We start from the raw sequence: 27,955 nt of genomic DNA on the forward strand, positions 1-27,955 counted from the left end.
AAATTTTAATTTTTTTTTTTTTAAATAGTGGAACAATTTGAGTTGTATCTAAGATCTCCGATCAAATATCTTCTCAAGGAATGGATTTTTCTTGCAACTTGTGATACTGCACTGTCTAGTTGAAAATCTTCAAAAAAGTTATAAATAGTTTAATTTGTATTACGCAGAAATCCAACGATTGACTTTAATTGCTCGTCTTATCCATGATATTGTTTCACAGGTAGAATCTGCAGAGACAGATGGAAACTGTGGCTCCAAATTCTATCAACATATCTCTATCAGATAAAGAAACTGGCTTAGTTGATTCTGATCCAGCGAAGCTTGATGCTGGTGCACTGTTTGTTCTCAAATCAAAAGGTATTATCACTACTCTCTTGCCCTCCTTTTATGCTCTATCTCAAGTTTAAATATGAGTATTAGCCAAAAAGAAATCAATCCAGATGAATTTCTTTAAATTTTTTTTTTTTATTTGAAATAGCGAGGAAGTTTGGCTGTTAGATTTAGATTTTCATTTCAAATATCTGTCGGAGAAAAAGCTGAATGTTCAATTTCAGCTTTTTCTTTTTTGTTTATTTTGGAGTTCGATTTAATTCATCTTTAGTAATTTTGTCTAAATCAACTCAAACGTCTCAATTTTGTCCAAATATAGTCATTTTTAGCTAAAATTTCTTTATAGTTTAAAAAATATTACTATTTCATTCTTATGGTAAATAAGACTAGTCAATTAATGACTCGAATTTAAAAAATATATTATAATATTTCTTTAATATTAAAATATCTATTAATTAGTTTTTATTAATTTTAATGATTAAATATTTACTATTTAATATTTATAATATTAAAAAATTCATTACTAATTGTTGGTCCTTTAATTTTAAAAATATCTCAAATTTCAAAATATGTGTATATTGATCCTCCTATTGTGATTGTTTTAAATTTTTCTTCAATAGGTAAAATTAATAAAATGACTAATTGGTAGTTTTTTAAAATTTCAAAGATATTTTGATATTTTTTTTTTAAAATTGATAAATAATTAAGATAAATTATATTTTAATCTCTAAATTTTAGAATAATTAACATATTAATTCATATATTTTTAAAACTGAATACTTAAATTTTTTTATAATCAATCTGTCTAAATCAGAGATTTTTTAATCTATTTTTGCCATTAAAAATATGAAAATATATTTATTACCCTTTTTAAATTATTAAACTACACTGTAATCCTTGAATTTTAATATAATTAATGAATTAATCTCTGTATTTTTAAAATCGAACACTTAAATCCCTATAATTAGTCTATCTAAACTCCAATCATCCCATTTCTTGAAATTAAAATCAAGAAAATGTTTTTATTATCTCCTTTTAAATTTAAAATGTTAAGGAGTTAGAATTTCATTCATTTTCCCTCATCTATAATTAGTCTTTATTTTCATTTAAAAGAACATTAAGTTTCCATTAACTTTTGTTCCTTTTATCTCATTCAATTAATTTTTAACACTTTTTATCTTTCGATTTTCATTCATTAAACTACTTAAGTACTTAATAATTTTAAAATTTTCAGAAAATATTTACAATTTTGATAATTTTTAAGTGGTATCAAATAATTTTAAGTAAGTTGTAAACTTTTACGAGAAATATAAGTTTGATCGCCCATTAATTTTGAATTAATGTCTGTAATGAATAGAAAACATTGTAATTTTAGACTTATCGAATATAGACAGATTTAAGAGTTTAATTTTAAAAATATAAAAAATTGATCCGTTAATTATACCAAAATTCAGAGACTAAAGTGTAGTTCATGCAATATAAAATATTTTACCTACATTGATAATGATTTAAGTGTTTACGAGGGTATTTTAGATATTTAAAATATTTATTCTCTTTTTAACCGGTTGACTAACCGAATTATAGATGGAAGGATCTCCAATTTCAATGGATTGATTATAGAGAGATTTAAGTATTCGATTTTAAAAATATATGAACTAATCTATTAATTACGCCAAAATTCAAGAATTAAAATATAATTTATCCAATCAATTAATGAATTTTTTATATCACAATAATAGTTATAGTAATTTCTCTTTTTATTTAAATAAAAAATAAAAAATATTAATGTCTTAATTTTTCTTTATTTTCGAGTTAAATTGAGTAAAAATTGAAACTCTAGACTACTTTAAAATAAAAATGGGCAAACTGAAACTCCTGAAACATTCATTTTAAAGTGGGTATGAAATTGAATGTAGGATCATGGCTACACTGTGGATATCATTTGACAACATCAATAGTTGGTCCTGTGATATTTAGTCTTCCCTTTGCACTGAGCTTGTTAGGATGGGGCCCTGGAATTCTATGCATAACTCTTGCAGCTTTGGTGACTTTTTATTCCTACAATCTCTTGTCTGTGGTTCTGGAGCATCATGCACAACTCGGCAACCGTCAGCTTCGATTCCGAGACATGGCCGCTGACATTCTAGGTTCTTATTATATATTCCCTCCAATGAAAAATTTATAATTATTTAATTCAATCGAATTTTTTAATAATTTTTTTATTAAAAATTAAAAAATTTAATTTTTTTAATTTGAAAATTTTTTGTTTTTGAAAAAAATTAAAATCTTCCTGAACTCTTTATTTACAAAATGAATTAGTGAGAATCTTACTTCTTTCTCCCATTTTCAAAAAGTTAAATTTCTTTGTTTTATGATTTAGCTACAAATCAAGAAGCGCTTTTTTTTTTTTTATCTTTGTAAAATTGAAGCTTTTGAACTAATTTATATAAAAAGTTAAAGATGGGCTGAATAGAAATTCAACATTAATCCATAGAAACATTAGTAAAAAATCTGCTTGAAATGTGGAATATGCATGGCAGGACAAGGATGGGGCAAGTATTTTGTGGGTCCACTACAATTTGCAATATGCTATGGTGCTGTCATTGCCTCCACTCTTCTTGGAGGACAAAGCCTTAAGGTTCTTCACTATTTATCTCATCATTTCTCTTTCTTGTCTCAGATTTTTTTTTTTTTGTTTAAATTTAATTAAAACCCACTGTTACTAATTGATTATACTTAATTTTCAGTTCATTTATATTGTGTACAACCCTAATGGAGAAATGAAGCTGTATCAGTTTATAACTATTTTTGGAGCAGCAACATTAGTTTTGGCTCAAATGCCATCCTTTCACTCACTAAGGCATATTAATCTTGTCTCTTTGATCCTCTGCCTTGCTTATAGTGCTCTTGTCACTGCTGGTTCCATACATATAGGTAGGGGTTTATCTAAATCATCTGTTCTTTCAAATTTATTGGTTTGATTAATTTGGATTTCCGCTGGACAGATCCAGACACTTTAAAGCTCGAACTTGAATTCTCTAATTAAAAGAGAAGGAACATGTGTCATCCCATCTTACCTATTAGAGATTAATTGATACGTATATATTTATAATTTTCTTGCAGGAAATTCTGAAAATGCACCTGATAAGGATTACTCCATAAATGGATCTCAAGGAAATAGAGCTCTTGGTGCTTTTAATGCTATTTCAATCATCTCTACAACATATGGATGTGGAATTATCCCTGAAATACAGGTTCTTGTTTATTTATTTTCTTTAAAAAAATTGTTGGAAAGCCTATGAAGGTTGATTCTGTTGGTAAACTCAATAATCACTGATAATTTGAAGCTTACCAAATTAGGGTTTGCAGGATTAGAGTTTTGTAGGTATCCAAACCAACTGAATGGTATATATTTTGTTGTTTTGCAGGCAACATTAGCAACTCCTGTGAAGGGGAAAATGTTGAAGGGATTATGCATATGTTATTCAGTGATAGTGACCACATTTTTCAGTGTTGCAATCTCTGGTTATTGGGCTTTTGGGAATGAGGCTAAGGGGATAATTCTCACCAATTTTGCTGGTGATGATGGCAACCCATTGTTGCCTTCTTGGTTTTTCTTGATAACCAATATTTTCACTCTCTTGCAACTCATTGCTATAAATGTGGTAAGTCTTTTCTCTTCTTCCTACTTCATTCTTCAATTGACTTAGACAAAATTTGTAATTTTCTTTTAAAATTCCGTTTATTTAAAAAAAATAATTTATATTTAAAAAATATTTTTTATAAAAAATATTTTATAATAAAATAATTTATTTTTAATATTTAATTTTAATTTAAAAAATAAAATATATCAATAAATTTATATAAAAAAATCTTAATATAAATTATTTTAATAAAAAAAAGTCTTTTCCGCTTAAAAAAATTAAATAATTTTAAGAAAAATAATTTGTTTTTTTTAAATAAATTATTTTTTAATTTTAAAATTTTTATTAAGATTTTTATATAAATTTTTTTTATAAATTTTATTTTGTAAAAATATATTTTTTATAAAAAATATTGTTTTAAATATAAATTATTATTTTACAAATAAATGAGGCGGAGGGGATTCTATTGCGTTGGACATCACAGCATATGAAGTCGTCTTGTATTATTTTTTCCCCTCAATTAGTGGAGTAGATTCTATGGCATTTATTTTTTTATTAAAAATACGCTAATTTCAAATTTTATAATTTAATTTATATCAAAATAAAATTTTATAATATTATATTATTAATAATTAATAGTAAATTTTAAATATTATTAAAAAGTGATAATGTAAAAATTATATCATAAAATATTATAACACGAACTGAATTATATATTTAAAGCAAAAATAAGTGAAGATACATATAATTTTATTATATATTTTTAAAAATATATTATATAATTATTTACTTATTATATCAACATTTTTCGATAATTTTTAAAAAATCTTTTATATATTCAGAAATTTACATATAATAATATGTACTTTTATAAATTCTAATCCACTTATTTTCTTATTAAGGCTTTATTTATTTACGAAAGATAATAATTTTTTTAACAATAAATATCAGTAATTTTAATATAATCTGTTTGCAATTTTAGTATAATCTATTGGATGCAATATTACAATTAGGGGTTAATGTAAAATTTATATTTAGAACTATTTACTGACGTAATATTTACATTTAAAAAATTAAAATACATATATATTTAATAAGTTTAAATTTCATATAGTTATACAAAATTAATTCTTATTTAACTAGAATTAGATTTTATTAAAAATATAATACTAATTTATTAAATTTCATTTAATTAGATCATTAAAAAGATCAACGTTTTAATTTTTAAAGAATTTAAGAACTAAAAGTAGTACTATATTTAAAAAAAAAAGAAGCTTATTTCAATTTCTTTTATTTAAATATTAAAATTTCAGTGGGTGATAGTAGGTTAAGTATTCGGTATTTTCGATTAAAATTAAATCAAACTGAATAAATCGAAAATTAAAATTTTAATATTTATAAAAAATGAATTAAATTTATTTGATTTAATTTAATTTGATTTGATCATTTTAAATTTTTAATAAACTTTTTATTTTTTTAGACGTTCTTTAACATTTTAAAATTTAATTAAAATATTTTAATTTTAATTATATCTAATATTTTTATATTATTAAAAATAATATACTATTATCACTAATAAGTTCGATTCAGTTTTTTAATTTTTTCTAATTAAAATCGAATCGAACTAAAATAATTAAAATTTTTTAAATTAAAAATCGAAACAAATCAAAATAAATAAAAATTTGAATTCAATTTTTAAATTAATTCAGTTTAATAAATTTTTCAGTTTTAACTGAATATTGAACTTAATTTTTCAGTTTAAATTAAGCGATGGATGAAAATTAGGTTAAATCAATATATTAATGGTTAAATCTTGCGTTAAAGTTGCTAGAAAGGTTAAATGTTTAATTTCACCCTATTCTTATTGGGATGTTCTATTTAGTATACTTTCAACTTTTACCTAAATTTGTCTAAAAGTTTCAATTTAAACTTAGCTAAAAAGGCAAAACAAAATGTTTCTTTGTCTATCACTTCCTTTTTGTTTTTGATAAAAAAATGTCACTCAATTTCTTGAATTTTATACTAAATGTTTTCATTTCTTAATTTAACCAAAAAATTAAAAAATTTAATTTTTTTTTTATTTTCTTTATTTTTGAACTATAATAATTTTAAAATGTGCTAAATTGAATTTTTAATTCAATATATAGTTCTGTCCCACAACAATTTTGAAAGTAATGTTTAATATTTTATCAAATATGCTTTAAAAAAATATATACTTTACCAAATTAAAATACTAATATTTAATGGTCGAGAGTGTAACGACCCGAAAACCGGACCGCTACCGGCGCTAAAATCCAGATTGGCTTAAGGCCGCCGGGACCCGTAGCAAGCCTGACATATAACCTGTGAACCTGTCAAATCCCATACATGATCATACATACTCAAAACCTGTAACTTTTTCTTTCCATAAACCAAGCTCAACCTGTATACATACTCATAACATAACATAACCCACTCATTAGAGCTCTCATCAAATGTTCCAATAGGGTAACTCAACATACATACATTAAGCCTGGTTGAACATAAACATCATAAAAGCATTCTATAGATCATGTATCAAAAGGGACAACCATACACATAGGGTCAAGCACAACCTCTAATCCTCAATATCATTATTACATATCATGACTACATAAGACATTACATTACAATTTCATCATGTCCACAACTTCTAACTATTACATAAAAAAAACTTTAATCCTGCTGACCTCCTGGTCTACCCTGTACCTGCAAACCTGGGGGATAAGGGGAAAGGGGTGAGCTACAAGAGCCCAGTGAGCAGAATAATAGAACATTTATATTTTTCATGCTTTCATGAAATGCAACATATCACAAACAATTCATATCAAGGATGGACTTGTCACCAAGGGTCCCCTGCATAGTCCAACTGTGCCAGGGGCGTAGTGCAGGCCACACCTGGTCTTTCTCTTACATATATCATAGCATACATGTCCAACTGTGCCGGGGCGTAGTGCAGGCCACACCCGGACTTTCACTTACATGGTGCCAGGGGCGTAGTGCAAGCCACACCTGAACCCTCATCACATACATATCACATCATTTATGCACATGCATTTTATCATGGCATATCACATCATTTATGCACATGCATTTTATCATGGCATATCACATCATTACAGCAAGACAGGACTCTACATCCTATCCTAGTGGACATGACTTTTCCTATTGTGCTTGACCTGCTATAACATCTATGAGCCCGACACTCTAGGTCCGACCATATGAACCTAGGGCTCTGATACCACTCTGTAACGCCCCGGAAATCCGGACCGCTACCGGCGCTAGGATTCAGGTCGGCTTAAGGCCGCCGGAACCCGTAGCAAGCCTACATACATCCTGTTTACCTGTTTAATCCCATACATGATCAACAAACATACATAAGAATTAAAAACTTTTCTTTTTCTTCATACACCAAACTCAACCTGTGCATGCACTGTATTCATCATATACATAAACATTAATCCCTCTGTGGGATCTCATCAAAGCCTCAAGGGCTATACATCATATGGTGAGTTGGTTTACATCAATATCAAAACACAAGATCATGTACATACCAAGGGATTAACATATACTATGGTCAAGCACAACTCTATCCTCAACAACATAATTACATTCTTATCATTTGTCATGTCCACATACTCTAGCTATTACATACATATGACTTTTCTCTTCTTTTCTTCTCTATCAATCCCGTACCTGCAAACCTGGGGTTAGGGGAGAGGGGTGAGCTAAAAGCCCAGTGAGCAGAAACTAAAAACATTATATTAAAGTTCATGCTTTCATGAAATGCATCATATCACAGACAATTCACATCAAGGGTGAACCTGTCACCAATTAGTCCCAACATAGTCTCGTGCCAGGCCGTAGCATGGGGTCCTGGTCTTCCTGTCATAACACATATTAAGTCTCGTGCCAGGCCGTAGCATGGGGTCCTGGTCTTCCTGTCATATCATATATAAAGCCTCGTGCCAGGCCGTAGCATGGGGTCCTGGTCTTCCTGTCATAACATACATAAAGTCTCGTGCCAGGCCGTAGCATGGGGTCCTGGTCTTCCTGTCATAACATACATAAAGTCTCGTGGACTAATTGGATCATACAGCATTCACCCACAACCACAAAATAAAATGCAATGCGACATATTCGTGAACTAATGCAATCAGCCTATTACATGTCATCATGATGCATGAAACATGCTCAAAACATTTAATTACTTGATTTAAAACATTAAGCTTGTTTCCACTCACCTCTGGCTAGCTCTGACCAGACACTGAAGCAGCTCACTCACTGCTGGGGTCCTCGGTTCCTCGGGTCCGAACCTACACAGGTGGACTCCAATGAGGGACCAAACATATATAAACATAACTCTAATATATCCCCCAAAAACCCCCTAAAACATCATGAAAAACGTCACAGAAAATATGCATGAAATGGCTGAACAGGGCACCTTCGGCGGCACCTTCGGCGGCCGAAAGTCCTGGACAGAGACGAAACTCAGCTAGGTTCGGCGGCACCTTCGGCGGCCGAAAGTGCCAGACAGAGACGAAAGTCTCTTTTCGGGGGCACCTTCGGCAGCCGAAAGCTGCCTTCACAAGAGGGGTTCGGCGGCCGAAACTCCCTTCGGCTGCCGAACCTGGTTTCTGCCAAACGGCAGAAACTTGGTTCAAGTGAACCTCCTGCCTCCCAAAACCATAGATCATGCATATTTCTCAACTAAAACACACATACAGGTTCCTAGGGGTCTCAAACATGTATATGCCCCATCTACAACACTTCATTCACACACAATCAAGCTACATTGCTCAAAACATCCTCAAAACCCATAAACTCAACATATGTCCTAACATGCATTTCTACCCATAGATCTTACTTAAAACTTGTTTAAAACATAAAAAGGGTTCAAGATCGACCCTTACCTCTTGAAGAAACGAGAGGAAAGCGATCCTAGCTTGGAGATGGAGAGATTAAGCTCTTTGAACCTCCAAGCACTCAAAACTTGCTCAAAACTCACAAATCTTCAAAACAAAGTTATAAACTTGTTAAAACCATGAAAGATCTAGAGGAAACTCTCAAGATCGAGGGAGGAACGGTGGAGACTCACCTTGGCCGACAATGGGAGAGAAAAAGCTCGCCCGTGCGGACCAAGGGGACCCTTTTATAGTGGCTGGCCAGGCCACGTTCGGGGGCCGAATGTGCCTCCGCATCCATGCAATGTTCGGCGGCCGAACATAAGGTTCGGCGGCCGAACCTGCACTTCCCTCACTTAGACTTTCGGGGGCCTAACGTGCCTCCCAAAGTCCATGCATGTTCGGCGGCCGAAAGTGAGTTTCGGCGGCCGAACCTGGGTTTTCCTCAAAAGATTTTTCATGCAAAAACTTATTTAAAAACACACTTAAAACCATTAAAAACATAAATTCATTTCATAAAAACATGCTCTTACCCTTCTAGAGGTTTCCGACACCCAAATTCCACCGGACGGTAGGAATTTCGATACCGGAGTCTAGCCGGGTATTACATTCTCCCCCCCTTAAGAACATTCGTCCCCGAATGTTCCTCAACTAATACATGCATAGCGAAACAAACATAACATACACACATATAGCACATGGAACACATCTCAACTAACCTTAGAAGAGGTGGGGGTACTGCTGGAGCATGGACTCCCGGGTCTCCCAAGTACATTCTTCCATATTGTGGTGGTTCCAAAGGACTTTCACCATTGGGATTTCCTTGTTCCTCAACTTTCTGATCTGAGTGTCTAGAATCCGTACTGGCTGCTCTACATAAGTGAGATCCTCTTGGATCTCCACATCAGGCTCGCTAAGAACCTTGCCCGGATCTGACACGAACTTCCTCAACATGGAAACATGGAAAACCGGATGGATTCTCTCCATAGATGCAGGCAAGTCCAGCTTGTACGATACATTCCCAATCCTTTGCAGGACTTCAAAGGGTCCAATGTACCGCGGAGCTAGCTTACCCTTCTTACCAAACCGAACCACCCCTTTCATCGGAGACACCTTGAGCAATACTAGATCCCCCTCCTGAAACTCTACCTGTTTCCTGCGGATGTCTGCATAACTTTTCTGCCTGCTGGTGGCAGTCTTTATTCTCTCTCGGATAATGGGCACCACCCTGCTGGTGATCTCTACAAGTTCAGGCCCTGCTAAGGACCTCTCTCCAACCTCTTCCCAGCAAACAGGTGACCTGCACTTCCTCCCATATAAAGCTTCATATGGAGCCATCCCTATGCTAGCATGATAGCTGTTATTGTAGGCAAACTCCACCAAAGGTAGATGTTGCTTCCAAGAACCGCCAAAATCTAGCACACACATTCTGAGCATATCTTCTACGGCCTGGATGGTCCTCTCTGACTGTCCATCAGTCTGAGGGTGGAAGGCAGTACTGAAATCTAACCTGGTACCCATAGCACTCTGCAGACTCCGCCAAAACCTGGAGGTGAACTGGGGCCCTCTGTCTGACACTATAGATACCGGGACCCCATGTAACCTGACAACTTCATCCACATAAACCTGCGCTAACTTATCCACAGAGTAGTTGCTCCTAACTGGAATGAAGTGAGCAGATTTGGTGAGTCTGTCCACAATCACCCATATGGAGTCTAGTCTGTTGGACGTTGCCGGTAACCCCACTACAAAATCCATAGCGATATTCTCCCATTTCCACTCTGGAATCGGCAGTGGGTTAAGCATTCCAGCCGGCTTCTGATGTTCCAGCTTCACCCTCTGACATATTTCGCAGGCTGACACGAACTGTGCCACTTCCCTCTTCATAGCTGGCCACCAATACACCCTCTTCAGATCTTGATACATCTTGGTGGCTCCAGGGTGAATGCTGTATCTTGCATTATGAGCCTCTCTCATAATGTCTCCTTTAAGCCCGATGTCATCTGGTACACATAGTCTATTCCCATAGCGGAGGATCCCCTTACTGTCGAATCTGAACTCACTATCTTTGCCTGACTGAACAGTCCTGGCAATCTTCACTAACTCTGGGTCCTCATGCTGTTTCTGAGCCACCTGCTCTAGAAACACGGGTGTTACTTTCATCTGTGCAATCAAAGCACCTGTACCAGACAACTCCATCAGTAGACCCTCCTCAATGAGCTTATAAAATTCCTTCACCACCGGTCTCCTCTCTGCCGTGATGTGGGATAGACTGCCAAGTGATTTCCGGCTTAAGGCATCAGCTACTACATTAGCCTTACCCGGATGGTACTGTATCTTACAATCATAGTCACTGAGCAGTTCCACCCATCTCCTCTGCCTCAAGTTCAAATCTCTCTGACTCAAGATGTGCTGCAGGCTCTTATGATCTGTGAAGATCTCACATTTTACCCCATAGAGGTAATGCCTCCACATCTTGAGGGCAAAGATAACCGCTGCCATCTCCAGATCGTGTGTGGGGTAATTCATCTCATGCCTCTTTAGCTGTCTAGAAGCATAAGCGATCACCCTACCATTCTGCATCAACACACAACCCAAGCCTACTCTGGATGCATCACAGAACACTGTGAAGTCCTCATTGCTGGTTGGCAGAGCTAACACTGGTGCTGAAGTCAACCTCTTCTTGAGCTCTTCGAAGCTTTCCTCACACTGATCGGTCCAATCGAACCTCTGATTTTTTCTGGTCAATCTGGTTAAAGGAGCTGCAATTTTGGAGAAGTCCTGTACGAACCTCCTGTAATAACCAGCCAAACCCAAGAAACTTCTGATCTCTGTCACTGTGGTGGGTCTGGGCCAGTTAGTCACAGCCTCTACCTTCTTGGGGTCTACCTCTATTCCATTTTCCGACACAATGTGCCCCAAGAACGAGATGCTCCTCAACCAGAACTCACACTTGGAGAACTTAGCATACAAGCCATGTTCCCTCAAGGTCTGTAATACAATCCTCAGATGATGGGCATGCTCCTCTGCATTCCTGGAATACACTAAGATATCATCTATGAAGACAATAACGAAGTGATCCAGGTATGGTCTGAATATTCTGTTCATGAGGTCCATGAATGCTGCAGGGGCGTTGGTTAACCCAAACGGCATTACAAGGAACTCATAGTGCCCATATCTGGTCCTGAAGGCCGTCTTTGGCACGTCCTCCTCTCTGATTCTCAACTGATGGTACCCGGATCTCAGATCTATTTTGGAGAAACAACCCGCTCCTGCTAGCTGGTCGAATAGATCGTCGATCCTTGGCAATGGGTACTTATTCTTGATGGTGACTTTGTTCAACTGCCTGTAGTCGATACAAAGCCTGAGGGATCCATCCTTTTTCTTCACAAAGAGTACTGGAGCACCCCAAGGTGAGGTACTCGGTCGGATGAAACCCTTGTCCACCAGTTCTTGCAACTGTTCCTTCAACTCTTTCATCTCAGCTGGGGCCATCCTGTAGGGAGGGATAGAGATAGGCCTAGTTCCAGGCATCAGCTCTATTTCAAACTCTATCTCCCTTGCAGGTGGTAGTCCTGGAAGCTCGTCTGGGAAAACATCTAAAAACTCATTGACCACTGGCACTGAGGCGGGCTCTCTAACCTGACTGTCCAGCTCCCTCACATGAGCCAAAAACCCCTGACATCCCCTCCTAAGCAACCTACGAGCCTGAAGAGCTGATATCAGTCCTCTAGGTGTACCCCTCTTGTCTCCTCTGAAGACGACCTCTGACCCATCCTGACATCTGAACTTAACTACCTTGTCCCTGCAGTCCAAGGTAGCACCATGGGTAGATAGCCAATCCATCCCTAGAATGACGTCAAAGTCTGTCAAATCTAGAACCACAAGGTCGGCGGAAAGGCATCTTCCCTCTATGAAAACTGGACTACATTGGCAGACTGCCTCTGCCACTGACGGGTCACACTTGGGTCCACTGACCCATAGGGGACACTCTAACCCAGAGACCATCAATCCTAACCTCTGAACGGCTCTCGGTGCAATAAAAGAGTGAGATGCACCCGGGTCCATTAATGCATACACATCAGAACACCCAATGATGAGATTACCTGACACCACGGTGTTGGATGTGTTAGCCTCCTGCTGCGTCATGGTGAAGATCCTGGCTGGAGCTGATGGACCTTCACCTCTGAATCCTGCTGAGGAAGAAGCTGACCCTCTCCCTCTGCCTCTGCCACTGGCCTGTGTAGCAGCTGGAGCTACTGGCTGTGCCACACTTCCTGAAGCTGTCTGCTGTGTCTGTGCCGTAGGAACTGCTTTAGGACATTGCCATGACATATGCCCCTCTTGCCCACATCTGTAGCAGGTCGTTGTCCCATACCGGCATAAACCCCTGTGTGGCCTACCACACTTCGCGCAAGCTGCATTATCTGCCCCAGAACTAGAACTACTGCCAAATCCCAGACTAGACTTGACCTTGTTCCAGAACTTATTCTTCTTACCCTTGGGCTTACCCCATCTCTTACTGCCTGAAGCTGCTGCACTCAAGGTAGAGGGATCTAACCTTCCCCCACCCGGAGTTTTAGAACCAGAAGCTTGTGCCACTGTCTGTTTGACTGTCCCCTGAACGATGGCACTAGCCTCCATTCTCCTAGCCATGTCTACTATGGCGTGAAAACTCTCTCTATCTGCTGACTGTACCAAGGAGGAATACCTGGGATGGAGCTTCATGATATACCTCCTCGACTTCTTCTGGTCTGTGCTAAGGTCTTGCCCAGAAAAAGGCAGCAACTCCATAAACCTGTCAGTATATTCGTCTACACTCATCTCATCAGTTTGCCTCAACTGCTCGAATTCTATCATCTTCAATTCCCTTGAACTATCAGGGAAAGCCCATCCTGCAAATTCATTAGCGAACTCCTCCCACGATAGGCTATCCACCCTCGGCTTCACATAGTTTTTGAACCACTCACGGGCCTTTTTGCATTTCAAGGTGAAACCAGCCATCTGAATGGCTCTACTATCATCAGCTCCGATCTCCTCTGTGATCATCTTGACCTTCTCCAAATATACAAACGGGTCATCACCTGACTCAAACTGGGGAGCACCCAACTTCATGTAATCTGTCATTTTAGCCTTACTTCCCCCAGATGAGCTAGGCTGAGGTATCTGGGTATCTGGGCATGTAGGTGCTGGTGGTGGAGGAGGTACAGCATCCCCAGGGGTAGGGTTTGCTGGATTTGGATAGTATGGTGGAGGTGGGTACATTGGGTACTGTGGATATGGTGGGTAGTATGGTGGGTATGGCATCTGTGTGGAATAAGGGTTAAAACTAGGGTAATCCGATGTACCTCCCATCGAATACCCGGGATGTTGTGAGAAAGGTGGGTAGTGAGGTGGCTGTACAAATCCCGAGGCCTGAGTGCCTCCTTGGGATTCTCCCATCCCTTCTTCTGACATACTGACTCCCAAACTGCCATCCCTCCTCTGTTCTACGTCCATATCATCCCCCATATCCTCTGACGCTCCTCCCTGAACTGTTCCTCTGACTGATCTGCTTCTACCCAGATCCAGAGACCTTCTAGGGTCTCTTGCTACTCTGTCCCTGTTGGACCTGCTAGACATTGCCCTAGGCAATGCTGGAGGACGGGCACTCATGCCCTCATCCTCAGGTGGCATTCCAGTCAATCGCGCAGATCGACGGGTTCCTCTCATCCTGTTTTCTGAAAACAGCACATAGCATAGCAACCATTAGCATCATATGATTCATGTGGGCACACATGAACCCTCATCACATACATATCACATCATTTATGCACATGCATTTTATCATGGCATATCACATCATTTATGCACATGCATTTTATCATGGCATATCACATCATTACAGCAAGACAGGACTCTACATCCTATCCTAGTGGACATGACTTTTCCTATTGTGCTTGACCTGCTATAACATCTATGAGCCCGACACTCTAGGTCCGACCATATGAACCTAGGGCTCTGATACCACTCTGTAACGCCCCGGAAATCCGGACCGCTACCGGCGCTAGGATTCAGGTCGGCTTAAGGCCGCCGGAACCCGTAGCAAGCCTACATACATCCTGTTTACCTGTTTAATCCCATACATGATCAACAAACATACATAAGAATTAAAAACTTTTCTTTTTCTTCATACACCAAACTCAACCTGTGCATGCACTGTATTCATCATATACATAAACATTAATCCCTCTGTGGGATCTCATCAAAGCCTCAAGGGCTATACATCATATGGTGAGTTGGTTTACATCAATATCAAAACACAAGATCATGTACATACCAAGGGATTAACATATACTATGGTCAAGCACAACTCTATCCTCAACAACATAATTACATTCTTATCATTTGTCATGTCCACATACTCTAGCTATTACATACATATGACTTTTCTCTTCTTTTCTTCTCTATCAATCCCGTACCTGCAAACCTGGGGTTAGGGGAGAGGGGTGAGCTAAAAGCCCAGTGAGCAGAAACTAAAAACATTATATTAAAGTTCATGCTTTCATGAAATGCATCATATCACAGACAATTCACATCAAGGGTGAACCTGTCACCAATTAGTCCCAACATAGTCTCGTGCCAGGCCGTAGCATGGGGTCCTGGTCTTCCTGTCATAACACATATTAAGTCTCGTGCCAGGCCGTAGCATGGGGTCCTGGTCTTCCTGTCATATCATATATAAAGCCTCGTGCCAGGCCGTAGCATGGGGTCCTGGTCTTCCTGTCATAACATACATAAAGTCTCGTGCCAGGCCGTAGCATGGGGTCCTGGTCTTCCTGTCATAACATACATAAAGTCTCGTGGACTAATTGGATCATACAGCATTCACCCACAACCACAAAATAAAATGCAATGCGACATATTCGTGAACTAATGCAATCAGCCTATTACATGTCATCATGATGCATGAAACATGCTCAAAACATTTAATTACTTGATTTAAAACATTAAGCTTGTTTCCACTCACCTCTGGCTAGCTCTGACCAGACACTGAAGCAGCTCACTCACTGCTGGGGTCCTCGGTTCCTCGGGTCCGAACCTACACAGGTGGACTCCAATGAGGGACCAAACATATATAAACATAACTCTAATATATCCCCCAAAAACCCCCTAAAACATCATGAAAAACGTCACAGAAAATATGCATGAAATGGCTGAACAGGGCACCTTCGGCGGCACCTTCGGCGGCCGAAAGTCCTGGACAGAGACGAAACTCAGCTAGGTTCGGCGGCACCTTCGGCGGCCGAAAGTGCCAGACAGAGACGAAAGTCTCTTTTCGGGGGCACCTTCGGCAGCCGAAAGCTGCCTTCACAAGAGGGGTTCGGCGGCCGAAACTCCCTTCGGCTGCCGAACCTGGTTTCTGCCAAACGGCAGAAACTTGGTTCAAGTGAACCTCCTGCCTCCCAAAACCATAGATCATGCATATTTCTCAACTAAAACACACATACAGGTTCCTAGGGGTCTCAAACATGTATATGCCCCATCTACAACACTTCATTCACACACAATCAAGCTACATTGCTCAAAACATCCTCAAAACCCATAAACTCAACATATGTCCTAACATGCATTTCTACCCATAGATCTTACTTAAAACTTGTTTAAAACATAAAAAGGGTTCAAGATCGACCCTTACCTCTTGAAGAAACGAGAGGAAAGCGATCCTAGCTTGGAGATGGAGAGATTAAGCTCTTTGAACCTCCAAGCACTCAAAACTTGCTCAAAACTCACAAATCTTCAAAACAAAGTTATAAACTTGTTAAAACCATGAAAGATCTAGAGGAAACTCTCAAGATCGAGGGAGGAACGGTGGAGACTCACCTTGGCCGACAATGGGAGAGAAAAAGCTCGCCCGTGCGGACCAAGGGGACCCTTTTATAGTGGCTGGCCAGGCCACGTTCGGGGGCCGAATGTGCCTCCGCATCCATGCAATGTTCGGCGGCCGAACATAAGGTTCGGCGGCCGAACCTGCACTTCCCTCACTTAGACTTTCGGGGGCCTAACGTGCCTCCCAAAGTCCATGCATGTTCGGCGGCCGAAAGTGAGTTTCGGCGGCCGAACCTGGGTTTTCCTCAAAAGATTTTTCATGCAAAAACTTATTTAAAAACACACTTAAAACCATTAAAAACATAAATTCATTTCATAAAAACATGCTCTTACCCTTCTAGAGGTTTCCGACACCCAAATTCCACCGGACGGTAGGAATTTCGATACCGGAGTCTAGCCGGGTATTACAAAAACGGCCCTAGCTCGGAGATGGGAGAGATTGAGTTTCTTGAACCTCAAAGCTCCAAAACTTGCTTTATACTTGGAAATCTTCAAAACAAAGTGAAAACTAGTGAAAATCGTGAAAGATTTGAAGGAAGAAACTCAAGATTGGTGAGGGACGGCAGAGAGCTCACCTTGGCCGAAAATGGGAGAAAAGCTCGCCCGTTTTCGGCTAAGGGACCCCTTTATAGGTGGCTGGCCAGGCCACATTCGGGAGCCGAACGTGCCTCCGCATGCATGCCATGTTCGGCGGCCGAACCTGGACTTCCCTCACTTATGCTTTCGGGGGCCTAAAGCACTCCCGAAGTGCATGCATGTTCAGCAGCCGAACTTGGGATTCAGCGGCCGAACCTAGGTCTTCCTCCAAGGCTATTTTCATGCAAAAACTCATTTTCCTTCTAACTTAAAAACATAAAATACTTTAAAACATTTTATAAAAACACGGTTCTACCCTTCTAGAGGTTTCCGACACCCGAGATTCCACCGGACGATAGGAATTCCGATACCGGAGTCTAGCCGAATATTACATTCTCCCCCCCTTAAGAACATTCATCCCCGAATGTTCCTCAACTAGCACATGCAAAACATACAACATAAAACACATGAACTCACAAGGAACTAACCTTAGAAAAGATAAGGGTATTGCTGGAGCATGGACTCCTGTGTCTCCCAGGTGCATTCTTCCATATTGTGGTGGTTCCACAGGACTTTCACCATCGGGATTTCCTTGTTTCTCAGCTTCCTGATCTGGGTGTCTATGATCCGTACTGGCTGCTCAACATAAGTGAGATCTTCTTGAATCTCTACATCAGGCTCACTAAGAACCTTGCCCGGATCTGACACAAACTTCCTCAACATGGAAACATGGAAAACCGGATGGATTCTTTCCATTGAAGCAGGTAAATCCAGCTTGTACGACACATTCCCAATTTTTTGCAAGATTTCAAAGGGTCCGATGTATCGTGGGGCTAGTTTACCTTTCTTCCCAAAGCGAACCACTCCTTTCATAGGAGACACCTTAAGCAATACCAGGTCTCCCTCCTGAAACTCTGCTTGCCTTCTGCGGATATCTGCATAACTCTTCTGTCTGCTTGCAGCAGTCTTGATCCTTTCTCTGATTATGGGTACCATCCTGTTGGTAATCTCTATTAGCTCAGGCCCTGCCAAGGCCTTTTCTCCAACTTCTTCCCAGCAAACAAGTGATCTGCACTTCCTCCCACACAAAGCTTCATATGGAGCCATCCCAATGCTAGCATGATGGCTGTTATTGTAGGCAAACTCCACCAAAGGTAGATGCTGCCTCCAAGAACCGCCAAAGTCCAGCACACACATTCTGAGCATATCCTCTATTGTCTGGATGGTCCTTTCTGATTGTCCGTCCGTCTGCAGATGGAAAGCAGTGCTAAAATCCAACCTGGTACCCATGGCATTCTGCAGACTCCGCCAAAATCTGGAGGTGAACTGGGGTCCTCTATCGGACACTATTGAAACAGGGACCCCATGCAGCCTGATGATCTCATCAACATACACATGTGCCAACTTGTCCACAGAATAGCCACTCCTGACAGGAATGAAGTGAGCAGATTTGGTGAGTCTGTCCACAATCACCCATATAGAGTCCAATCTGTTGGACGTCGCCGGTAACCCCACTACAAAGTCCATAGCTATATTCTCCCATTTCCACTCTGGAATAGGTAGCGGGTTAAGCATTCCAGCCGGCTTCTGATGTTCCAGCTTCACCCTCTGACACACTTCGCAGGCTGACACAAACTGTGCCACTTCTCTCTTCATAGCTGGCCACCAATAAACTTTCTTCAGATCTTGATACATCTTGGTGGCTCCGGGATGAACGCTGTATCTTGCATTATGAGCCTCTCTCATAATGTCTCCTTTTAGCCCTATGTCATCTGGTACACACAAACGACTCCCATAGCGGAGGATCCCCTTGTTGTCGAATCTGAACTCGCTATCTTTGCCTAACTGAGCAGTCCTGGCAATCTTCACTAACTCTGGGTCCTCATGCTATTTCTGAGCCACCTGCTCCAGAAACACGGGTGCCACTCTCATCTGGGCAACTAAAGCACCTGTACCAGACAACTCCAACTGAAGACCTTCATCAACGAGCTTGTAAAACTCCTTCACCACCGGTCTCCTCTCAGCCGTGATGTGGGATAGACTGCCTAGTGACTTCCGGCTTAGGGCTTCTGCCACAACATTCGCCTTACCCGGATGGTACTGAATCTTGCAATCATAATCACTCAGCAGTTCCACCCATCTTCTCTGTCTCAAGTTCAGATTTCTTTGACTCAGGATGTACTGTAGGCTTTTATGATCCGTGAAGATCTCACATTTAACCCCATAGAGATAGTGCCTCCACATCTTGAGTGCAAAGAATACTGCTGCCATTTCCAAGTCATGTGTGGGGTAATTCAACTCATGCTTCTTTAGCTGCCTAGAAGCATAAGCGATCACCCTTTCATTCTGCATTAGCACACAACCCAAACCCACTCAGGATGCATCACAGAACACTGTGAAGTCCTCATTGCTAGCTGGCAAAGCTAACACTGGTGCTGACGTTAACCTCTTCTTAAGCTCTTCAAAACTCTCTTCGCACTGGTCGGTCCATACAAACTTCTGATTCTTCTTGGTTAACCTGGTCAGAGGAGCTGCAATTTTTTAGAAGTCCTGAACGAACTTCCTGTAGTAACCTGCCAAACCCAAGAAACTTCTGATCTCTGACACTGAAGTGGGTCTAGGCCAGTTAGCCACAGCTTCTACCTTCTTGGGGTCCACCTCTATTCTATTTTCTGACACAACATGCCCCAAGAACTCAATGCTCCTCAGCCAGAACTCACACTTGGAGAACTTCGCATACAAGCCATGCTCCCTCAAGGTCTGTAGAACCAACGTCAGATGATGGGCATGCTCCTCTGCATTCCTGAAATACACTAAGATATCATCTATGAAGACAATCACAAAGTGATCCAGGTACTGGCTAAACACTATGTTCATGAGATCCATGAATGCTGCAGGGGCATTGGTTAACCCGAACGGCATTACAAGGAACTCAAAATGCCCATATCTGGTCCTGAAAGCTGTCTTTGGCACATCTTCCTCTCTTATCCTCAGCTGATGGTACCCGGACCTCAGATCTATTTTGGAAAAACAACTCGCTCCTGCTAGCTGGTCGAATAGATCATCGATCCTTGGCAAAGGGTACCTATTCTTGGTAGTGACTTTGTTCAACTGCCTGTAGTCGATACAAAGTCTGAGGGATCCATCCTTCTTTCTCACAAACAAAACTGGAGCACCCCAGGGTGAGGTACTCGGTCGGATGAAGCCCTTGTCTACCAGCTCCTGTAACTGCTCCTTCAACTCTTTCAATTTTGCTGGTGCCATCCTGTAAGGAGGGATAGAGATCGGTCGGGTTCCAGGCATCAGTTCTATCTCGAACTCTATCTCCCTAGCAGGTGGTAAACCTGGCAGCTCGTCTGGGAACACATCCAAAAACTCTTTGACCACCGGCACCGAGGCGGGCTCTCTAACCTGACTGTTAAGCTCTCTCACATGAGCCAAATACCCCTGACATCCCTTCCTAAGCAACCTACGAGCCTGAAGAGCTGATATCAGACCTCTAGGTGTACCCCTCCTGTCTCCCCTGAAGACGACCTCTGACCCATCCTGACCTCTGAATCTGACTACCTTGTCCCTGCAGTCCAAGGTAGCAACATGGGTAGATAACCAGTCCATCCCTAGAATGACGTCAAAGTCTGTCAAATCTAGAACCACCAGGTCGGCGGACAAGCATCTTCCCTCAACAAACACAGGACTACACTGGCAGACTGACTCTGCCACTGATGGATCACACTTGGGTCCACTGACCCAGAGAGGACACTCTAACCCAGAGATCATCAATCCCAACCTCTCAACGGCTCTCGACGCAATAAAAGAGTGAGATGCACCAGGGTCCATCAAGGCATACACATCTGAACAACCAATGACTAAGTTACCTGCCACCACGGTGTTAGATGCATTTGCCTCCTGCTGTGTCATTGTGAAGATCCGTGCTGGAGCTGATGGACCTTCACCTCTGAAACCCGCTGAAGAAGAGGCTGACCCTCTCCCTCTGCCTCTGCCACTGGCCTGAGTCGTGGCTGGAGCTGCTGGCTGCGCTACACTACCTGAAGCTGTCTGCTGGGACTGTGCCATCGGGGCTGCTCTTGGACATTCTCGAGACATATGCCCCTCCTGACCACATCTGTAACAGGCTGTCGTCCCAAACCGACATACTCCCTTGTGTGGCTTACCACACCTTGCACAAACTGCATTATCCACACCAGAGCTTGAGCCACCTCCAAATCCCAGACTGGACTTAACTTTGTTCCAGAACTTGTTCTTCTTAGACTTTCTAGAGCCTCTGTCCCACTTTTTACTACCTGAAGCTGCTGCACTCAGAGAAGAAGAGCCTGGGGTCTTAGAACCAGAAGGCTGTGCCACTGACTGCTTGACTTTCCCCTCGATGATAGCACTAGCCTCCATCCTCCTAGCCATATCCACTATGGCATGGAAGCGGACTGAATCAAGGAGGAATACCTGGAGTGAAGTTTCATGATATACCTCCTTGACTTCTTCTGATCGGTGTCAAGAGTTTGCCCTGCAAACGGCAACAGCTCCAAGAATCTGTCGGTGTACTCATCTACACTCATTTCCTCTGTCTGCCTTAACTGTTCAAACTCAATCATCTTCAATTCTCTTGAACTGTCAGGAAAAGCCCATCCTGCAAATTCATTTGCAAACTCCTCCCATGATAGACTGTCCAACCTCGGGCTCACATAGTTCTTAAACCACTCACGGGCCTTTTTACATTTGAGTGTGAACCCAGCCATCTGAATGGCTCTGCTGTCATCAGCTCCTATCTCATCTGTAATTGTTTTGACCCTCTCGAGGTACACAAACGGGTCATCACCGGTTTCAAACTGGAGAGCACCCAGCTTCATGTAGTCGGTCATCTTGACCTTGCTCCCTCCAGATGAGCTAGGCTTAGGTATATGGGTTGCTGGAACTGTGGGTTCTGCTGATGGTGGAGGAGGTGCAACATTTTCTGAGGTAGGGTTAGATGGATTTGGATAGTAGGGTGGGGGTGGATACATTGGGTACTGTGGGTATGGTGGGTAGTAGGGTGGGTATGGCATGTGTGTGGGATAAGGGGTAAAGCTAGGGTAATCCGATGTACCTCCCATCGAATACCCGGGATTTTGTGAGAAGTGTGGGTAGTGGGGTGGCTGAACAAATCTCGAGGCCTGAGTGCCTCCTTGGGACTCTCCCATTCCCTCTTCTGACATGCTAACTCCCAGACTGCCATCCCCCCTCTGCTCTACATCCATATCATCCCCCATGTCCTCTGACATTCCTCCCTGAACTGTTCCCATCACTGATCTGCTTCTACCCAGATCCAAAGACCTTCTAGGATCTCTTACTACTCTGTCCCTGTTGGACCTGCTTGACATTGCCCTAGGCAATGCTGGAGGACGGGCGCTCATGCCCTCATCCTCAGGTGGTACTCCAGTCAATCTTGCTGATCGACGAGTTCCTCTCATCCTGTTTTCTGAAAAACAGTACACATCAAGCAAGCATTAGCATCGTATGGTTCATGTGGGCACACATGAACCCGCATCACATACATCACATGTCATAGCATATCATTAATGCACATGCATAAAGTCATGGCATTTCACATCATCATGCAAGACAGGACTCCACATCCTATCCTAGTGGACATGATCTTCCTATTGTGCTTGACCTTCTATAACCTCTATGAGCCCGACACTCTAGGTCCGACCATATGAACCTAGGGCTCTGATACCATTCTGTAACGACCCGAAAATCGGACCGCTACCGGCACTAGGATCCGGGTCGACTTAAGGCCGCCGGGACCCGTAGCAAGCCTGACATAAAACCTGTAAACCTGTATAATCCCATACATGATCAACAACATGCATAAAATTTAAAACTTTTCTTTCCATAAACATCACCAAACTCAACCTGTGCATAACATTAACATAACATTGATCCCTCTGTGGGATCTCATCTGTGCCCTCAAAGGGTAACATAACCTGTGTTGAGCTGGTTTACATAAATGACATAAAATAACCAAGATCATGTATAAAAAGGGATACAACATTCTATGGTCAAGCACACACTAACATCCATAAAACTCATTACATAACTATACTGTACTTTTACATTACAATTTGAGCATGTCCATTGCTAGCTATTACATAAACATGACTTCTTTACTCTATCCGGACTCCCGCACTATACTGTACCTGCAAGCCTGGGGGTAAAGGGAGAGGGGTGAGCTAAAAGCCCAGTGAGCTGAACTATAAAATATTTTAACACTATGCTTTAATGAAATGCATCATAACACAGACAATTCACATAAGGGTTGGGTGAACTTGTCACCAATTAGTCCAAGCTAACATGGTGCCAGGCTGTAGCATGGGGTCCTGGTCTTTCTGTCATACATACATTACTTACCATTATTCCAGGGCCTCCTCTGGGCTCCTGGTCTTCGAGTCCACAATCGTGCCAGGCCGTAGAATGGGGTCCTGGTCTTTCATTTCCGTGCCAGGCCGTAGAATGGGGTCCTGGTCTTCCTGTCATGGACTAATTGGGTCATCCAACATTCACCCACATCAACAACAATCGATGCAATGCGGCATATTCGTGAAACTAATGCAATCATCCTATTGCATAATCATGATGCATGAAACATGACAAAACATTTAATTTAAAGGATTAAGTTTAGTTCCACTCACCTCTGGCTGACTCTGACAACACCGAAGCAGCTGAACTCACTGCTGGGGTCCTCGGTTCCTCGGGTCCGAACCTACACAGGTGGACTCAAATGAGGGACCAAACATGCTAGAACATAACTCTAAACTACTCCCCAAAAACCCCCTAAAACATCCTGAAAATATCACATAGAGGTATGCATGAATGGCTGAACAGGGCACTTTCGGCGGCACCTTCGGCGGCCGAAAGTCCCAGACAGAGACGAAAGTCTCTTTTCGGGGGCAACTTCGGCAGCCGAATGCTGCCTCCACAAAGGGGGTTCGGCGGCCGAAACTCCTTTCGGCGGCCGAACCTGGTTTCTGCCAGAAGGGCAGAAACTTGGTTCACATGAACCCCTTGCCTCCCAAAACCTCAAATCAAGCATATATCTCAACCATCACATGCATACAAGCTCCTAGGGGCCTCAAACAAACATATACCCCATCTACAACACTTCAAACATACTCAAACATGCCACATTGTTCAAAAATCACATAAAACCTAACATAGCTCAACTAACTCAAACATACATTTCTACCCCATAAAACTTCATAAAACTTATTTAAAACATACTATGAGCTTAAGATCGGCTCTTACCTCTTGAAGATCGAGGGTTGAGGAGATCTAAACTTGGAGATGGGAGAAGTTCCAACTTTTGGTCTCCAAGCTCCAAAACTCGTTCTAAGCTCAAAGATCTTCAAAACCAAAGTTATAAACTTGTATAAATCATGGAAAAAGGAAGGGAAAACTCAAGATTGGGGAAGGATGGCGGAAGGCTCACCTTGGCCGAAATGGGGAGAAAAAGCTCGCCCATTTTCGGCTAAGGGACCCTTTTATAGGTGGCTGGCCAGGCCACGTTCGGGGGCCGAATGTGCCTCCGCATGCATGCCATGTTCGGCGGCCGAACCTGGACTTCCCTCACTCATGCTTTCGGGGGCCTAACGTGCCTCCAAAACGCATGCATGTTCGGCGGCCGATCTTGACTTTCGGCGGCCGAACCTGGGTTTTCCTCCAAGGACTTTTCATGCAAAAAACTCATTTAATTTCATACTTAAAACCATTAAAACATGAAAATATTTTTATAAAACATGATTCTACCCTTCTAGAGGTCACCGACATCCGAGATTCCACCGAACGGTAGGAATTCCGATACCGGAGTCTAGCCGGGTATTACACCGACACTCTAGGTCCGACCATATGAACCTAGGGCTCTGATACCATTCTGTAACGACTCAAAAACCGGACCGCTACCGGCGCTAGGATCCAGATCGGCTTAAGGCCGCCGGGACCCGTAGCAAGCCTGACATATAACCTGTGAACCTGTCAAATCCCATACATGATCATACATACTCAAAACTTGTAACTTTTTCTTTCCATAAACTAAGCTCAACCTGTATACATACTCATAACATAACATAACCCACTCACTGGAGCTCTCATCAAATGCTCCAATGGGGTAACTCAACATGCATACATTAAGCCTGGTTGAACATAAACATCATAAAAGCATTCTATAGATCATGTATCAAAAGGGACAACCATACACATAGGGTCAAGCACAACCTCTAATCCTCAATATCATTATTACATATCATGACTACATAAGACATTACTTTACAATTTCATCATGTCCACAACTTCTAACTATTACATAAAAAAAAAACTTTAATCCTGCTGACCTCCTGGTCTACCCTGTACCTGCAAACCTGGGGGATAAGGGGAAAGGGGTGAGCTACAAGAGCCCAGTGAGCAGAATAATAGAACATTTATATTTTTCATGCTTTCATGAAATGCAACATATCACAAACAATTCACATCAAGGATGGACTTGTCACCAAGGGTCCCCTACATAGTCCAACTGTGCCAGGGGCGTAGTGCAGGCCACACCTGATCTTTCTCTTACATATATCATAGCATACATGTCCAACTGTGCCGGGGGCGTAGTGCAGGCCACACCCGGACTTTCATTTACATGGTGCCAGGGGCGTAGTGCAGGCCACACCTGGTCTTACATATCATATCATATCTCATCATACTGAGGACCAATGGGTCATCCAACATCCATCCACATCAACATCAAGATATGCAATGCAACATATTCGTGAATTCTAATGCAAACAACCTAAAATATCACATGGCATTCGTGATGCATGATCCATGCTAAAATTTTCATTTTTCATTTAAAAGATAAGAGTTTATTCTACTCACCTCAGCTAGCTCTGACAATGACTGAAGCAGCTGACTCACTGCTGGGGTCCTCGGTTCCTCGGGTCCGAACCTACACAGGTGGACTCAAATGAAGGGCCAAACATACTAGAACATAACTCTAAAAATACTCCCCAAAAACCCCCTTAAAACACCTCAAAACATCCATGGAAAACATGCGAAGGAAGGCTGAACAGGGCACTTTCGGCGGCAGGTTCGGTGGCCGAAAGTCCCTCCAGAGCCTAAAGTCAGGCAGGTTCGGCGGCACCTTCGGCGGCCGAAACTCCCAGACAGAGACGAAACTCATGCATGTTCGGCGGCACTTTCGGCGATCGAAACTACCCTTCTAGAGGTTTCCGACACCTGAGATTCCTACCCGAGATTCCACCGGACGGTAGGAATTCCGATACCGGAGTCTAGCCGGGTATTACTGAGAGATGAAAAAGTACTTTTTATAATGTTTGATTAGTTACTACATAAACATCTGTCTATTTGACCCGAGCAATTTTACGGCAGATTTAGACCGGTTCTAATTTTTGCTGCCAATGTCCGATAGAGGCTCACAATAACTTTTCGGAAAGAGAATTTCGAGACGCACAACTTTTAAAAGTGTAATGAATGCTGTAGGTCTATCATAAAGTTCAAGATAAAAATTCCATTGTTTAGAGAGTCAATTTTATATTTTAATTATTTTTTAGGATTTTTTTCTATTATAAATAGTTTTTCTTAATTATTTAGAACTCATTTTTCAATTTTTAATGAATTTCAATGAGATTTTTCGGTTTTTAACCTATTATTTCCTTTATATTGTCTTAATTAAACGATATTGGTTAAAATTCCTGACATAGTCTAATCAGTCTTTTATCACTACTATTAAGACGGTCAACTGATACGATAGTAAAATAAAACCTATAAGTGAAATTTAGGATTGGACCTTATAAAAAACATAATATATTCTATTTTTGTTTTCGCCATTTAAAATTAATTGTTTGTTTTTTGATAGATTTACTTGCAACCAACAAATGAATTGTTCGAGAAATGGTTTGCCAACACAAAGATGGATCAATTCTCCATTCGCAATGTGGTGCCAAGGTTGATCTTTCGTTCATTATCAGTTATTATAGCTACTTTTCTTGCTGCAATGTTGCCTTTCTTTGGAGACATCTTAGCACTGTTTGGAGCATTTGGAATCATTCCTTTGGATTTCATTTTACCAATGCTGTTCTACAATGTAACTTTCAAACCATCCAAACAAAGCCTTATCTTCTGTATCAACACATCCATAGCTACAGTCTCTTCAATTTTAGTAGCTATTGGGGGCGTTGCCTCAGTTAGACAGATTGTTCTTGATGCAAAGACATATAGCTTGTTTGCTAACATGTAAACTTAAATCCTAATATTAAAAATCTATCTCACAATATGTTTGGGAGAAAATTTTTAGAGATAGCATGAGTTTTTATAGTAATATTCACATTTGAAATGAAATTTTTTTAAGTAATGTAAGGTTTTTGGAAGTTTCAAATAAAATCTCTTAAAACCTTACTATTTCAACTAATTAAATTGGAGTTTTGCAGAGATATTTGATATTTTACCTTCAATTTCGATACTTATAGTAAATATTTCTCTCGATAATATTTTCTTTAAAAGTCGAACCTAAATTCTTTTTTTGTGAATTCATTGGACTAATATTTATAGTATTTTTAACATGAG

General features: G+C 40.7%; 1 protein-coding gene across 1 annotated transcript; it reads left to right on the forward strand.

The window, feature by feature from the left end:
- Position 1: 1 nt before the first annotated feature.
- On the forward strand, positions 2–27,730 carry LOC110608052 (GABA transporter 1). Its single transcript, XM_043958180.1, has 8 exons — positions 2–137; positions 221–357; positions 2,247–2,477; positions 2,871–2,968; positions 3,078–3,264; positions 3,454–3,584; positions 3,759–3,995; positions 27,249–27,730. Exons 2-8 carry the CDS (start codon positions 240–242, stop codon positions 27,627–27,629), a joined length of 1,383 nt encoding a protein of 460 aa, XP_043814115.1. The 5' UTR covers positions 2–137; positions 221–239; the 3' UTR covers positions 27,630–27,730.
- The last annotated feature ends 225 nt before the right edge of the window (positions 27,731–27,955 follow it).

Source organism: Manihot esculenta, chromosome 7 (genome assembly GCF_001659605.2).
Source record: "Manihot esculenta cultivar AM560-2 chromosome 7, M.esculenta_v8, whole genome shotgun sequence".
Taxonomy (NCBI): Eukaryota; Viridiplantae; Streptophyta; class Magnoliopsida; order Malpighiales; family Euphorbiaceae; genus Manihot; species Manihot esculenta.